Source organism: Diplotaxodon limnothrissa, linkage group LG3 (assembly GCF_057381915.1).
Source record: "Diplotaxodon limnothrissa isolate DT_005_m linkage group LG3, D_limnothrissa_male_GT1.1, whole genome shotgun sequence".
Taxonomy (NCBI): domain Eukaryota; kingdom Metazoa; phylum Chordata; class Actinopteri; order Cichliformes; family Cichlidae; genus Diplotaxodon; species Diplotaxodon limnothrissa.
The window spans coordinates 50,157,589-50,172,712 of NC_140598.1; the positions used below are offsets into that span (position 1 = coordinate 50,157,589).

Here is a 15,124-nt window from a genome sequence, read left to right on the forward strand (position 1 = left end):
GTAAGCTTTAGTAAAGGTCACCTCGTCTGCATGTGACTCTGGAGAGAGTTACATAGTCTTTGTTGGTAACATGTAACATTCACTTTGATGTGCCAATAGAAGATACATTTATTTGCTGTCTTTGTTAATTTAATTTGTGAAACATACAGGTCTTTAGTTTCAGTTCAACCACACAGTGAGTCATTTACTCTGTTTGGGTGTCAGCCAATCATAGAATTTAACCACAAGGTGAAAAGATTCACAGATCTGAGGTCAAAGGTCATTTTTATTATAGCACTGCATGATGATGTTTCAGCTAAGAGTCAGATAAAATCTGTTTTCTGTTTTTATGCAGCATGAAAGAAGAATTTCCACATAATTCCTCCGATAAAGAATCAAAATATAAAAAAATCATTAAAAAGACTTTATCATGATGCAAGTAACATTGCAGCATGATAATGATCCAGGGGACGCTGTCAGAGTAAAAAAAGACCTGGTAAGATATGACTTAAAGCGATGGAAAACATGTCACAAAACTGCTGCGGTCAAAGCTACAGGAGCTGTTTGAGTTTGGTGTAAAAGGGAAGGAAGCACAGAGAGACCAATCAGAAGAAGAACCTGTAGAAAAACTCTGTCACACCCAAACAAAACACAACTTCTCTTTTTTTCTGCAAAGTAAAACTGTTTGTGATTATCTGAGGATCAGAGTGCAGCAGGCTGGATGTGACGATGGGGCTCTCTTTGCTCTGCATGATGGGCTTTTTCTGTAAGTACACGTCTGACGTTGTTTGAACGGCAGCGATTAATGAAAATGTTTCTGATCTCTGAGAATTAGTGAGTCACTGTTTAGAGCTTGTTTAGCAAACAGGAGAAATTTGGTGATTATTGTTCATCCCTAAATTTACAATAATCAATAATCAGAGTAAAGCCTTTAAAAAAAACTTTACTCTGAGGTAAAATATCTGATGAGTTTTTATTCATTATTTTAGTGCTCAGTACAGTCATCTGTGGAAACGCTGAAGGTAAGAAACACTGTTTTTACTCCAGTTCATATATGTAGCTGTTATCTCCTACAATGCTCGAAATCAGGGGTGTCAAACCTACGGTCCACGGGCCACATTCGGCCCTCGATACAATTATTTCCGGCCTGCGAGCCAGTTATTAATGGACCCTCGGTATGTGGGAGCTGAATCTTCAGCCCTGCTACGAATCCGTGCTTTGATGGGCGCACCAATCGCATGCAAAGACAGGCTGGGATCATACCATTATGTGAAAGAAAGAAGGGGGGCAGACGTTCTGAAGACAGCAAGTTTAGTGGTACAGGCCAAACCATTTCAACAACTACCAAACAGGTAAAACAGCAAATGATTAAAGTGCAGGTAAACAGAAATGTTTCTATTTTTCAGCATCTACTATAGAAATATAGTATAGATATAATAATGATGAGCTGCCAGAAGTTTCTTTCTATTTTTACACATTTGTTTCTTACAATTTAAGTCAAAGGGTGGTGCCGACAGGTTTCTCTCTTTCTCACAGCAGCTTTTTCTTCATCACGTAGAAAAACAGTTAAATACTGTAAATCTGTTCCTGTCCTTGTGTCTCTGCTATTGCCTCCCTGTTTGTTTATCACTGTTGTTGTCAAGTCCGTGTGTCTCAGGTGTAGGTCTCAGTGTTTCCTGTTTTACTTTGACAGTGTCCCATCCTGTGTTCAGTTTTGCTTCCTGTATTGTGTCATTATGTTTATTCCCCTCAGCTGTCTTCTCCGTGTGTTTCCTCATCACCATCTTGTATATTTATGGAATCAGTTGTCAGTCGGTTTTATATGGCGTTATTTTTGTGCCACTATTCTGACCGATCAAAAAAAAAGATTGAGCGCACGTAAAAAAAACTTGTGTTGCATTTTTAGGAGAAATTTATTTTGAGTGAAGAAAAACTAAATTTGAGTGAACAAAATTCATTGCTACGTGCAAAAAATGTATCTCAGTGTTTGCTATTATCCACACACACACAACAGCAGCCCCTCTCGCTCAGTTTTTGCACTTGCGCTCGCTCGCAATGTGTTGCTCGCGCTCTCAACATTTCTGCCCGTGCGCGCTCAACTCTTTCTGTACACCGTTATATTTGTGCCACAAAACCAGCCAATCACAGACTTGGATGCAAAAAAAATCTGATTGGCTGTTCTGGTCTCCAATCAGCTCGAAATGACGAAATGCAATATCCCAGAATCCATTTTGTCCAAAACTTAAACGAGGCAGTGTCGGAGGAACACAGAGTGTTTAAAATGATCATATTAAGAGTGTGCTGCCTTCATACAGACTAATTCTCTTTTCATGGATGTTTATCTGAACAGTTTACAGCACAGATTTACAAGAAGATGATGATTTGTGTGAGTAGTGCAGTGTATCTCACTGATATTGGCATGTGTGCTGCTTACCTCAGTGTACGCTTTTGTATTAACTCTTGGAGTTCTCAAAATCCTTGTACAAAGCTACATGGATAAAAATGAAAGGAAATACCAGATACTCCGGCTTCCTCCCACAGTCTAAAGACATGCACTTAGTGGGGTTAAGTGAATTGATTATTTTAAATAAGTGGGAGTGTGAATGTTTGTCTGTGTCTCTGTCTTAGCCCTGCAACAGACTGGCGACCTGTCCAGGGTGTACCCTGCCTCTCGCTCTATGATAGCTGGGATAGTCTATAGCCTCCTGCGACCCTGATAAGGATAAGCGGAAGAGAATGGACACGAGTTTAAAGTGGGATTCAGCGTGTGGAAAGCCCTAAAATCAGTTTTTAATGGCTCAGGCTATTTTCTATTGAGAGCTCCAGTAGATTTTCTTAATGTATGAGCTGTGATCAGCTGTCTTGCTGCTCTTTACAGATTTATCCACCTGAATTCAGTCTGATGTAAGCAGACGTTTCATGAGTTGTCCTCGTCTCTACACTCACAGTACACTGTTTATACTGACTTTATATTGGACTGTCACTGTGCACCAGTCACACACTGGTCTTTCCTTTAAATCCATCACAGTACAGCAAACTAACCTGTTTATCCTGCACTAATCTGTAGAGGATTTTCATGCAGCCTTAAATAACACAGTGATTCTACCTCAGTTTGTTTTGCAGCATGCTTCACACTATGAAAAACACAATGTCAACATAAATACTCAAGTAAAGTACAGATAGCTTACGTACAGTAACAAAGTATTTGTACTTCGTTACTTCCCACCTCTGGAAATAAGTAAATTGTGTGATATTTGACTATAAAACTGAGGTTGTTTACATGATATTGTGTGTTTATGCGTTGATGTTCAGTGTCACAGTTTAGATTTGTGCACACCTGGTTGTGTTCAGTCACTCTGCTGGTAGAGTCTAAATATCATTTAATCTGTTTGGTAAAAACTAAACTTTTTATTGTTGATTTTTAGTCAAATTTTTACCAGGACACAAAAATATAATTACAATTAACAAGAGCAATAAAACCAGGATAGATTTTTAATGATAATGATATATTTTTATTTGATCAGCTCCTCCTGAGCCCACTGTGACCCTCCAACCATCCACGACTCAGATATACAGAGGTGAGAAAGTCACTGTCAGATATAAGATTCAGGGATACAAGTTAAACGCATCTCCTCACTTATTTTATTTGTATTACACAATTCATCCAAAAACAGAACAAAATACTAACAAAAGCAGTGTAAAACAATAATAAATGATTGTCCTCATTTTAGGAGAGACTGGTCTGCTATGTTAGCCTTTCTCAAACTGCTCGTATGTTTACTCATAGCAGCAGTTTTCTGCGTTTATCTTTAAATCTCCAGCTCTGAATCCACCACTGGAGGTTTAACAGCATTGTTAGCAAACAACAGCTAACTGACAAGTAATGGATTATATGTTCATAAATGTATAAAACATTTGAAAAGTATAAAAACAACTTTTATTGTTGATTTTTTAAGTCAAATTATCAGTCTACTCATGCTATGTTTTATTTGATCAGCTCCTCCTAAGCCCACTGTGACCCTGCAGCCACCCTGGACTCAGATATACAGCGGTGAGACAGTCACTGTCAGATGTGAGATTCATGGAGGTGAAGGAGCTCAGTGGACGTATGAATGGAGACCAGCTGAGGTAAACACACCTCCAACATCCAATGAATACAGAATCAGCAGCGCTACTGAGTCTGACAGTGGAGGATACAGCTGTCGGGGCAGAAGAAACTCTTCCTGGACAGAGTGGAGTGACATCACCACATTGAAAGTAACAGGTAAGTTGGACATATTTCACACATTTTAATTTACACTGCATAATGTTTCATCCAAAGACACAACAAAATACTGTCTTTCAATTATACTGTTTTTTAGATTCATATCATAAGTACTCACATTGAAACACTTGGAAGGAAAAAAGATTTCCACATGTGGATTTATTGCTGCAGTTCCATCAGTTCTTTTGTTTTTAGCATTTTTACATTAATTTCTCTTCAAGTTTGGCCTAAAAATACAATATAATTGTATCAGAGACTGATCTGCTATGTAAGCCTTTCTCACAACAGGTTTTACTTGGATTCTTTCCACTGATTGATGTTAATGAATACATTTATAAATGAATGAAAAACTAATGGTTTATAGCACTCTGACATGTTTCCTCAGTACGACACGCCCAAACACACACACACACACACACACACACACACACACACACACACAAGGGGAGAGCTTTTAGATCCTGTGCTCACTTTTTATCTCTGTTGTTTACACACACACACACACACACACACACACACACACACACACACACACACACACACACACACTTCCCTCCATTCTGCTCCACTCTGACTCTCAGTCTCAGTCTGACTCTCCTCCTCCAGACCCCAGCAGCTACTAAAATAAGGGAAAAGGTTATTAGTGCGGCTGGGATCAGCAGTTTCTGCCACCCACTCCTGACTCTGTCCCCTGAACCTGCAGCTGAGCTCCAAACCACACCCACCACAGGTGTTCACGAGTGTCAGAATACCTCAGAAGAACCTGTAATGTAGAACAGGTCCATATGTGGATCATTTGTTTACAGTTCAGTTCATGAAAATCACTGAGAGGTACCTTGATCTGCTGCTGATGAAGTTTTTAGTAAACTTTGTTGAGCCCATGTGCTTGATGTTTTAAACTGTTTCCTGTCACATGTTTACATTCCTGCTTATTAAAAAAAGTCTAGTGCTAAATCCACTGGTTCAGAAAAGTTTGGACTTGGATTGTAAAATTACATGTGACCCTGGCATGTTGAGTTCTCTTAATGACTGTCTTTGTGAGGCTCAAACTGAATATCAGCCAATGTCCTCATATCACAAAAGAAATGCAGTCATGCATTTATGTCTTTTAGTAATAATTAACACAACAAAACTTTTTTATTGCTGATTTTCAACTCATATTGTCTACAGCATGCAAAATTATGACTACCATTAACAAGAGCAATAAAAACTGGGACAACTTTAATAATGATTTTATATTTAAGTTTGTTAATGATATTTTTTTAACAGCTCTTCCTAAGCCCACTGTGACCCTGCAGCCATCCAAGACTCAGATATACAGCGGTGAGACAGTCACTGTCAGATGTGAGATTCAGGGAAATGAAGGAGCTCAGTGGACGTATGAATGGAGACCAGCTAAGGTAAACACACCTCCAACATCCAGTGAATACAGAATCAGCAGCGTTGCGGAGTCTGATGGTGGAGGATACAGCTGTCGGGGCAGAAGAAGCTCTTCCTGGACAGAGTGGAGTGACATCACCACATTGAAAGTAACAGGTAAGTTGGACATATTTCACTCATTTTAATTCCCAAAACACAACAAAATACTTTAAACAGTACTGCAGGTTTTTTTTTTAGTTTAGTATCCAAAGTCATGTAAAACAGTTTTTCCTTTATAAAAATATTCAGTCGTCATTCAGAGTCAAACATCCGGAAAAGAAAAAAAAAAGTGTTTGTAACATCCAGCCATCCATCCATTCGCTTCCGCTTATCCTTTTCAGGGTCGCGGGGGGCGCTGGAGCCTATCCCAGCTGTCATAGGGCGAAAGGCGGGGTACACCCTGGACAGGTCGCCAGTCTGTCGCAGGGCTAACACATAGGGACAGACAACCATTCACACTCACATTCACTCGCACATTCACACCTAGTGGCAATTTGGATTGGCAATTTGGATCATCCAATTAACCTATCCCCACAAGCTTGTGGGGTGTTTGTAACATGAAAAAAATAAATGCAATTGTCATTGTCCCAGCTGCCTTGTGTCTGTGGCTGCAAACGCAGAGTTTTCATCACTGTTTCAAAACTGAATGTGAGCTAATGTTTTTCAGTTAAACTCAGGAGAAACTTTAAATGTTGCCATTGAATCTCCTCAGCTGAACACACGCTGAACACACGCTAAACACACGCTGAACACATGCTGGACACATGCTGAACACACGCTGAACACACGCTGAACACACGCTGAACACACGCTGAACACACGCTGAACACACGCTAAACACACGCTGAACACACGCTGGACACATGCTGAACACACGCTGAACACACGCTGAACACACGCTAAACACACGCTGAACACACGCTGGACACATGCTGAACACACGCTGAACACACGCTGAACACATGCTGGACACATGCTGAACACATGCTGAACACACGCTGGACACATGCTGAACACACGCTGAACACACGCTGAACACACGCTAAACACACGCTAAACACACGCTGAACACACGCTGGACACATGCTGAACACACGCTGAACACACGCTGAACACATGCTGGACACATGATGGACACATGCTGAACACACGCTGAACACATGCGGAACACACGCTAAACACACGCTGAACACATGCTGGACACATGCTGAACACACGCTGAACACACGCTAAACACACGCTGAACACATGCTGGACACATGCTGAACACATGCTGAACACACGCTGGACACATGCTGAACACACGCTGGACACATGCGGAACACATGCTGCCATCAGCTGCTTCTCTGCTGGAAAATCTCAAGACAATAACAAAAATATTTCTGGATTAATTGCAACATAAGTTATGAATCATTTTAAAACATTTAAAGACAGGAAACCATTTTACATGCTTTGATTTTTCACACCCAAATCACTGAAACAGTCTCAGCAAACAATCAGATGAATGACTGCAGACCAACTCAAACACATCACATCACATCGAATCACATCACATGGGATTACACCTGTCCCACTGTTACACTGGCTCCCAGCATGTTTTCAAACTGATTTCAGGATTTAATTATTGGCTTTTAAGGTGCTTCATGGCCTTGAGTCTGACATGGAGTCAGTCACTTCCTTTTAATTCGTTTAAGTAATATATCCATGAGACGAATTCTCCAGTTTTACTCAACATGTTAATGTTCTTTGAACTGTGTTGCTGTTTTTCTACATTTGTCACTTTTGTTTATTTATTCTTCTGCTCCTATAAAGAGTTGTGAAATTTTGAGTTTGAAAAGTTTTGTATAAAGTTGTCATTACTGTCACGTCCTGTCTTTGGGGACTAGTCTGTTCTTTTGTTTCTCTTTCTGACAGCAGGATTACTTGGAGAGATGGAAATAGAAAAATAGAAGAACTTCAGTTTTGTTGTGTCTACTTTAAGACTGTGAGATTAAGGATCGGCCTTGACAGAGTAACTTCTTCAAGAGCCTAACTAATCCTGGGATTTAAAAAAAGTCTCTCCTCATCCTGTTTCTAGATTTAATCTAAAGTGTTTTCTTGTTTATCCACACTGATTTGTTTATACACCTCAAAGATCGCATCTTTGTGAAAGTAAATCAGACTTAAGACAACTCATTAAAAAAACAGTAACTTTTTGTAAATAATAAATTTATTTATAAAGAATATAAATAAAAGATAACTGTACAAAGTAAATACTTGTACGTTTTACTAAAAATGTTGTCTTACAGTTTGAAAGCTATAAATAGTTTTATTGTGACTTTGTTTTGATGTTGAGTCTTCAAACTGTTTGTCTGTGAATCAGCTGTTTTGCAGTGACTCTACTCTTATGTTATAAACAGCAGAGTTTTTATGTTTCTCTTCTCCTAACTGGATCATTCTTATGTGAACAGTTCCCAATAAGCCCACTGTGACCCTGCAGCCACCCTGGACTCAGATATACAGCGGTGAGACAGTCACTGTCAGATGTGAGATTCAGGGAGGTGAAGGAGCTCAGTGGACGTATGAATGGAGACGAGGCCAGGTAAACACAGGTCATACATCCAATGAATACAGAATCATCAGAGCTACTGAGTCTGACAGTGGAGGATACAGCTGCCGGGGCAGAAGGGACTATATGTTAACAGAGTGGAGTGATATCATCACACTGACTGTATCATGTAAGTTGGAGATCTGTTTTATCAACATTACTAAGAATCTGTTGTTCTTGCAGCTTTGTAGCTGTTTCATTTGTGCTGCTCAGTAACATATTTTGAAAAGCAGCTTTTTATTCACAGTGAAGAGAACAAAACATATCAGAGTAACTTCTCTGCTGTGCAGCTCTAATACATGAGGTGCAGAACAAATGCTGAACCTGCTTCAGCTGCTCCACCACATCCACTAAGAACAACAGTTACATCCAATATTTTCACTTCTGTATTTGTGTTATTTTTTATTTTTATTACTCCCTGTTGCACCAACATATGATGCAGTTACTTCAGTTGTTTTTAGCATGTTGTCTATTGTTGAAATGATCTTAGAGGTTTCAGGTTTTAGTTAAAGAGTCTGGTCTCATGACAAACACACACTGGATATTTTTCACTTAATGAACTCTGAACTTCAGACGACAATATGGCCTCATTTTGTTTGACGCTGGTCTGTGCTGGTATGTTATTAATTTAGGCTAATGATATTTAATGAGTATAGAAATTACTCATAATCATCTCACAGACAAAACATTATGTGCAGCTACTTTCAGTACCATTGATATTTATTTAGAGTTTTTTCTCTAATTGATCTTTCTGAGTTAGCTTCAGTAATTACTTCCTCCAAACCATCGATGTGTCTTTTAAAACCCATTCTGACACATCTGTGCACATCGACAGGAAATGTCAGCTTCCACAGCAAAAGAATATAAAACACACTTACTAGGTCTCATCTTAGCTATCAGAGGTTTTAACAGCAGATTTAGTAAAGAACACAAGGACATAGCATGCTAAGTACAATCAGATCATATTAACCTGGGTTACTTTCTCATTACAGATGAATTAACTAAGTCATGCTTCAAATTAATGAGAGTAAATGAACTATGCATTTATTAATTAATTTTAAATACACTGAAGTAAATTTAAAAAAAAATTGCTGTGCAGATCAAAACAGTATTTCAGTATTTTGTGTCACACACTTTGTTATAGCTTCACCAATAATAGCTTCACCAATAAAGTTTTGTGATATTTGATCATTCACATGTTTCCATGTTTAAATTGTTCTGATTCAGTCATTTTTACTTTTATGTTCTTGTTCTAAACTGAACTGCAGCCAAACCAAAGGCTGAACTGAGAGCTGATAACACAGCTGTTCCAGTAGGGGGCAGTGTGACCCTGACCTGCTCTGTGAGCCCATCATCATCATCATCATCATCATCATCTGGATGGAAATACTACTGGTACAGAGATGGGAAATCTTCTGAACCTGCGAGAAATGAACAAATCAGTGTCTCAGAGGGAGGACTCTACTGGTGCAGAGGAGGAAGAGGAGAACCAGTTTACTACACAGAGGACAGTCAGCCAGTTTGGATTGACACAACTGGTGAGTTCAAACTTGAACTTACCACAAAGCACTACATCTGATGGTAATTGTACCTTTTGTCATTCACGTGTTTTTATTGTACTTTCTTGAACATTAACAGTGTCAAACAGGCCTGTTGTGACTCTGCATCCAAACTGGTCTGAGATATACAGAGGAGAGACGATCACTGTCAGATGTGAGATCCATGGAGGAGACACTGAGTGGGATTATGAGTGGAAAACAAACAGCATCATAAAACCTCCAAATCTAAATGAATACAGGATTAGATCTGCTTCATCATTCAACAGTGGAAACTATCGCTGTAAGGGCAGAATGAAAAGTTCACAGCATGAAACAACAGAGTGGAGTGATTCAGTCACACTGACAGTTTCTGACAGTAAGTCATATTTGCTTTAACCCTTGTGTGGTGTTCGTATTTTTGTTACTCAGCCAGTGTTCATGGGTCTGGTGGACCCGCTAGAGTTTTGGCTTTCCAAATTAACACTATCAAACAATTTTATGTTAAATTACTCAACAGATGTTTACTTCATCCCTATTACAAGACATATGAACAGCAAACATGGTTAATTTTTTCCCTTTACCTTTGTTAGATCACATTTATGAATTAATGTGCTTCTCGTTTTTCTTTTATATAAAATGTTATAAATAAATCAGTTATAATCAAGTGGAGTGAGTGGAAAGACACAACACATTTACACGTGAAAAAATAATTAATTGTTTAATTTTTCTTTTGAAAAAAACTGAACACGGGTCTCACAGACCCGAACACCATACAAGGGTTAAGCTGTTTGAACACTTTGTAAAATGTGTTTCTGTTCATATAGACTGAGATTATTATTCTTTGTATAAACTGAGCTCACTGTTCAGAGACTGTACTACATGTTCACTGAGAGAAAATCTTTGTTGAACAGATGAACCCCGTCCTGTCCTCACTGTGTCTCCATCATGGCTGAGTCCTGGAGCCTCAGTAACTCTGAACTGTGAGGTTGAACATCCGTCTGCAGGATGGAGCTTCTACTGGTATAAAGCTGTTCCTGATCTATCAGAGAAATCCTCCAGTTATGAGCTGCTACCTGATGGCAGTGGGACTGCACAGGACTCCTACATCATTCATGGACAGACACACACAGCAGGATATGTGTGCAGAGCTGGAAGAGGAGACCCAGAGTATCACACTGATCACAGTCAACCAAAGTTTGTCTGGTCTGCAGGTCAGTTTGTTTCTCTCTAATAAATTATGTCATCACTTTAATTCCCCATTATTTTTCTTGCAGCGGCATGCTGACATTGAAATCTGATGTCCAATTACAATTAAATTGCATTAAATGATTTTATTTAAGTTTCCTCATAAGCATTAAATTGAATCTCATCCTTTCTCACTACATTCAAGTAAACTGAGCTTCAGTCAGACACTTCTGTTGTTATTCAAATTCCTCCTTGTTTGTTTCTCACCGAGTTAAACAAGAATGAATTTTGTCTCCAGGTCTTTTTAATCTTCATGGTGATGATTAGAAAGTCTGTAAAGCTGGCAGGACTCCTGTGAAGCACATTATGTACACAGATGATCTCGTGGTCTTTAGTCCTCATGTTGTTGTGCTTTTGCTGTGAAAAATGATATCAGACATGATGCCCATAAAAGTGCTGTCATGATTTGTAGAAGCAAAGACAATAAACATTTAAGATCTGCTGATGTTAAACTGTCTGATAATGATCTGACTGTTTGTAGTAAGGTCACAAATGTCAGACATCTTATTACATGACAGATGATGAAGATATTTGCTTGTGCAACAACAAACATGCACGCTGTGGACAAACTGTAGGAAAGCAGGTTTATAGAAACTTCTAATGTTGCTTCTAATGATGCTGTGAGATTATTACTGAGAGACCCAGATGGTTCAGTGAAATCTTTCCAGCTGCAGGAGTCACAACATTTAAATCTGTATTAACAAATCTCATTCATAGATTTATTTGCAGTTATGGTGGGTTTAGCAAGAACTATTTTTTTCACTGTGATCTTTTGAATCCTAACATCTGTGAGCTTTGTCTCTTCACTGCATGTTGTTTCCAGATGTTCATTCAGCAGCGTCTCTCACAGTGAGTCCTGACAGAGTGCAACACTTCACCTCTGACTCTGTCTCACTGACCTGTGAGGGAAACTTCACTGAGTGGAGAGTGATAAAGTTCTCTGAGGACGGCCGACTCTCTGACTGTAGGAGAATGACTGGATCCACATGTAACATCCACACATCAAAGTCAGATACTGGAGTGTACTGGTGTGAGTCTGGATCAGGAGAGTTCAGCAGTGCAGTCAACATCACTGTACAGAGTATGTTATTATACATTTACTTCTTGGATCTGAATGATTTAGACGTCACATGAACATTGTCCCAGCTGTGCTCTATGTGAAGTAATTCTATGTGGCAAAACAAACAACAATGATCAATGATCATTTTCAGACAGGCACCAAAGCATCAAAATATTCTTGATTGTTGGTCTCATTTCACTCGATCTTTTTATAATCAAGTTTGTCAAAATTTGCAGACAATATTTTATATATTCTCCCTTTCAGAATAAAGGAATAGGGAAACACGTCGTGTAAAATAAAACAAACATACAAACATTTACAATTTCAACTTTAACCATTAAATAATTTCATAGTTTGACTCCTGGAGGGAGGATGAAGGGAGCATCCCAACTATATTTCCAGTCCTCTTAATCAAATTTTGAATTTGGGATCTGAGTTTGACAGAAAGTTTGCCAAAACATGTAGTGATACCATAATAGATAACAGAGTCAACAATCTCCATATAGAATAGTAACATGATGCATTTATTTACTCCATGGACCCTCGGCCTTCTAACAAAAATGCAAGTGCTGCCAACACGAAGTGTTGATGGTCCACATGATGAACCTACTGTAACTGAACATCTAAGCACTGAAATGTTGTCACTTGTTCAAACGTCTCTCCAGTCATTAAAACCAGGCTCTCAGAAAATCTCTCTGAAGCCAGGTCTGCATGTAGATCATGAGACACGACTCACAGCTTTTTCTAAAAGTTTTGCACCAGCTGATGTGACTGAAACAATTGTGTGTGATTGTTTCACAGATGATGGTAATGGTCCTATCCTGGTGAGTCCTGTTCATCCTGTGACTGAGGGAGCTTCTGTTAATCTGAGCTGCAGTTTGAGAACACAAAAAATACCTTCCAATGTGTTTTTCTATCACAATGACAAACTTATTCAAAATGATCCCCGAGGGGAGCTGAAGATCTCTGCAGTGTCAAAGTCTGATGAAGGTTTCTACAAGTGTCAGTACTCAGGAAGAGAGTCAGCACAGAGCTGGATGTCAGTTAAAGGTGAGCAGGATCAACACGTGATGGATTTTAATGGATTTCATGCTTGAGAAGGAACATTAGATTGTCGGTTTAATGCTTGAAGTCACCTGGATCTATTTTGTCAGAACTTTTATAAAATTATTATGTAATATCTCTATATTGTCAGGTTTAATATCGTTGTGATTCAGGACTCAAGTGAAAACAGCAGAGGATGTAATAAGTGAAGGTTTTTTTACTCGAACAAAGGATAAATAAGTTAAAACAACAGATTGTGAGCTTTGACTCAGTCAACAAGAACAAAACATAAATGAACCTAAACTTAATGAGTGAGTCCTACAAAAACATCTTAACTGAGGTGAGAGAGACAGGCCAGAGGAGCGCACATAACAGCGTGAGGGCGGCAGATCTGTGGGAGAGGAGAGAGCAGTTAGGGCAGGAAATCTGAGGGAATGTGACAAGACAGAGAGTGTTCATAAAGTGGCTGCAACAATGCCTTACTTGGAGTCCAGACTAGCTGGGTTTAGTGGATGAAGGCAGAGGTCTGTGGAAACTGCTGAACGATGGGCAGGCAGGCAAATGAGGAAGAGGCTCCGAGGGGGGCAGCGGTGGTGGTGAATAGGGGGGTAATGATCCAAGGTGGCAGGCGTCTGACTGGAGGTGAATGATGGCATGAAAACGAATCTTGAAGCAGGAAGAAACTGAAACAAGGGGAAAATCTGTTAGCATACAAATCTTATTTTCCTAGAAAGGATCCCAGCAGACCTGCCTGGTTACCTCACTGACGAGCTGCAGTCATGTTAACTATCCATTAACATTTGGCTACAGCCACCGAGGTCTTCAAGGTCAACTTTATCACTAAATAAAAATCCTTATAACACAAACTATGATTCTTACAAAGGTGCTGTGTATTGTCAACATATAGAAAGTACTGTATAAAGATTTAAGATATCATGTTAGGTTTGACCTCTGACCTCACTTTTACATTTCACATGTGCCCTTGTTGTCATGTTGAAAAAATCTGCCTTTGGACTTATTTTCACTGAACTACAAACTTCTCACAGTACAAATAAAACAAAATAAATACACAGAAAATACAATATTGTTTCCTTAAAAGTAAATGCTGTCAACAGAGTGAGCTGCCTTAGCAGAGATTTGTGCTCTCAGAGTTCTTCTTTTACACTTTATTAATAATTAATTATTGTTTGTTGTTACAGTAACTGTGTCAGGAGCTGACAGCTCTTCACCTCCTGTGTGGTTGATGGTTGGACTGGTTTGTGGAGTCTCTCTCATTATTATTCTCCTGCTCTTGTTGTATCGCTGCAGACAGTCCAAGTGTAAGAGCCTCTTCTTTTCATGCTGTATTAGAGAGTTTATTTACTACATGCACTTTAATTATTCACACATATACATGTATTCTGATCTCATGACACTAAATATCAGTGGAACAATTTATACATGACAAACATGTGTAATAACATTTGTCTCTTTCACAGATTCCTGCTTCACCAGGTTGGTAAAATACTTTTTATTATTATTTTAAACAAACATCAGTTACTTTTAAGTTTATTGTGTGCATTTCCTGTTTTAGGTCGATCCAGTCTGAGAGTCACAGTCCGGGCTCCTCCACAAATCATGGAGTCAACCTGAATGAAACTCATGAGTACGACTCTCTTCAACATGGTCAGTATTTAAACCATTTAAATAATATTATCATTATTAATATTGACTTTTCATTCAGTCTTCATTAACTCAAACAGTTTCAAACAGGTTCAGTTTGTGTTCAGCAGTTTTTCAAAGGATCTTTATCAAAATCCAGTTAGACAAAAATCCAAACAGCCAAATGCCACATGAACATAAAATCAGAAACAAACAGGAGTTTACAACCTGAGTGTATCTTTACTGAAAGAATCCACAGAGATGTTGTTTCCAACACGTTCTCACTCCCCAAGCGTAATATTTCATGCTAGGTGACAAATCATCAACATTTTACGCTTTTGGGTACC

The 15,124-nt window shown here is 39.0% G+C and overlaps 2 protein-coding genes across 2 annotated transcripts in view; both read left to right on the plus strand.

Moving 5' to 3' along the window:
* Nucleotides 1-708: 708 nt before the first annotated feature.
* On the plus strand, nucleotides 709-9,828 carry LOC146636445 (high affinity immunoglobulin gamma Fc receptor I-like). The gene is made up of 6 exons (XM_085350329.1): nucleotides 709-745; nucleotides 969-1,001; nucleotides 3,977-4,243; nucleotides 5,513-5,779; nucleotides 8,113-8,379; nucleotides 9,518-9,828. Exons 1-6 carry the CDS (start codon nucleotides 709-711, stop codon nucleotides 9,826-9,828), a joined length of 1,182 nt encoding a protein of 393 aa, XP_085206455.1.
* A 271-nt stretch (nucleotides 9,829-10,099) lies between these two features.
* The window catches only part of LOC146636446 (Fc receptor-like protein 5), a 28,193-nt gene continuing 23,168 nt past the window's right edge, over nucleotides 10,100-15,124 (plus strand). The window contains exons 1-3 of the mRNA XM_085350330.1: nucleotides 10,100-10,163; nucleotides 10,699-10,998; nucleotides 11,856-12,113. Of these exons, the coding sequence (XP_085206456.1) occupies nucleotides 10,100-10,163; nucleotides 10,699-10,998; nucleotides 11,856-12,113 (622 nt within the window). The remainder of the gene's footprint in view (nucleotides 10,164-10,698; nucleotides 10,999-11,855; nucleotides 12,114-15,124) is intronic.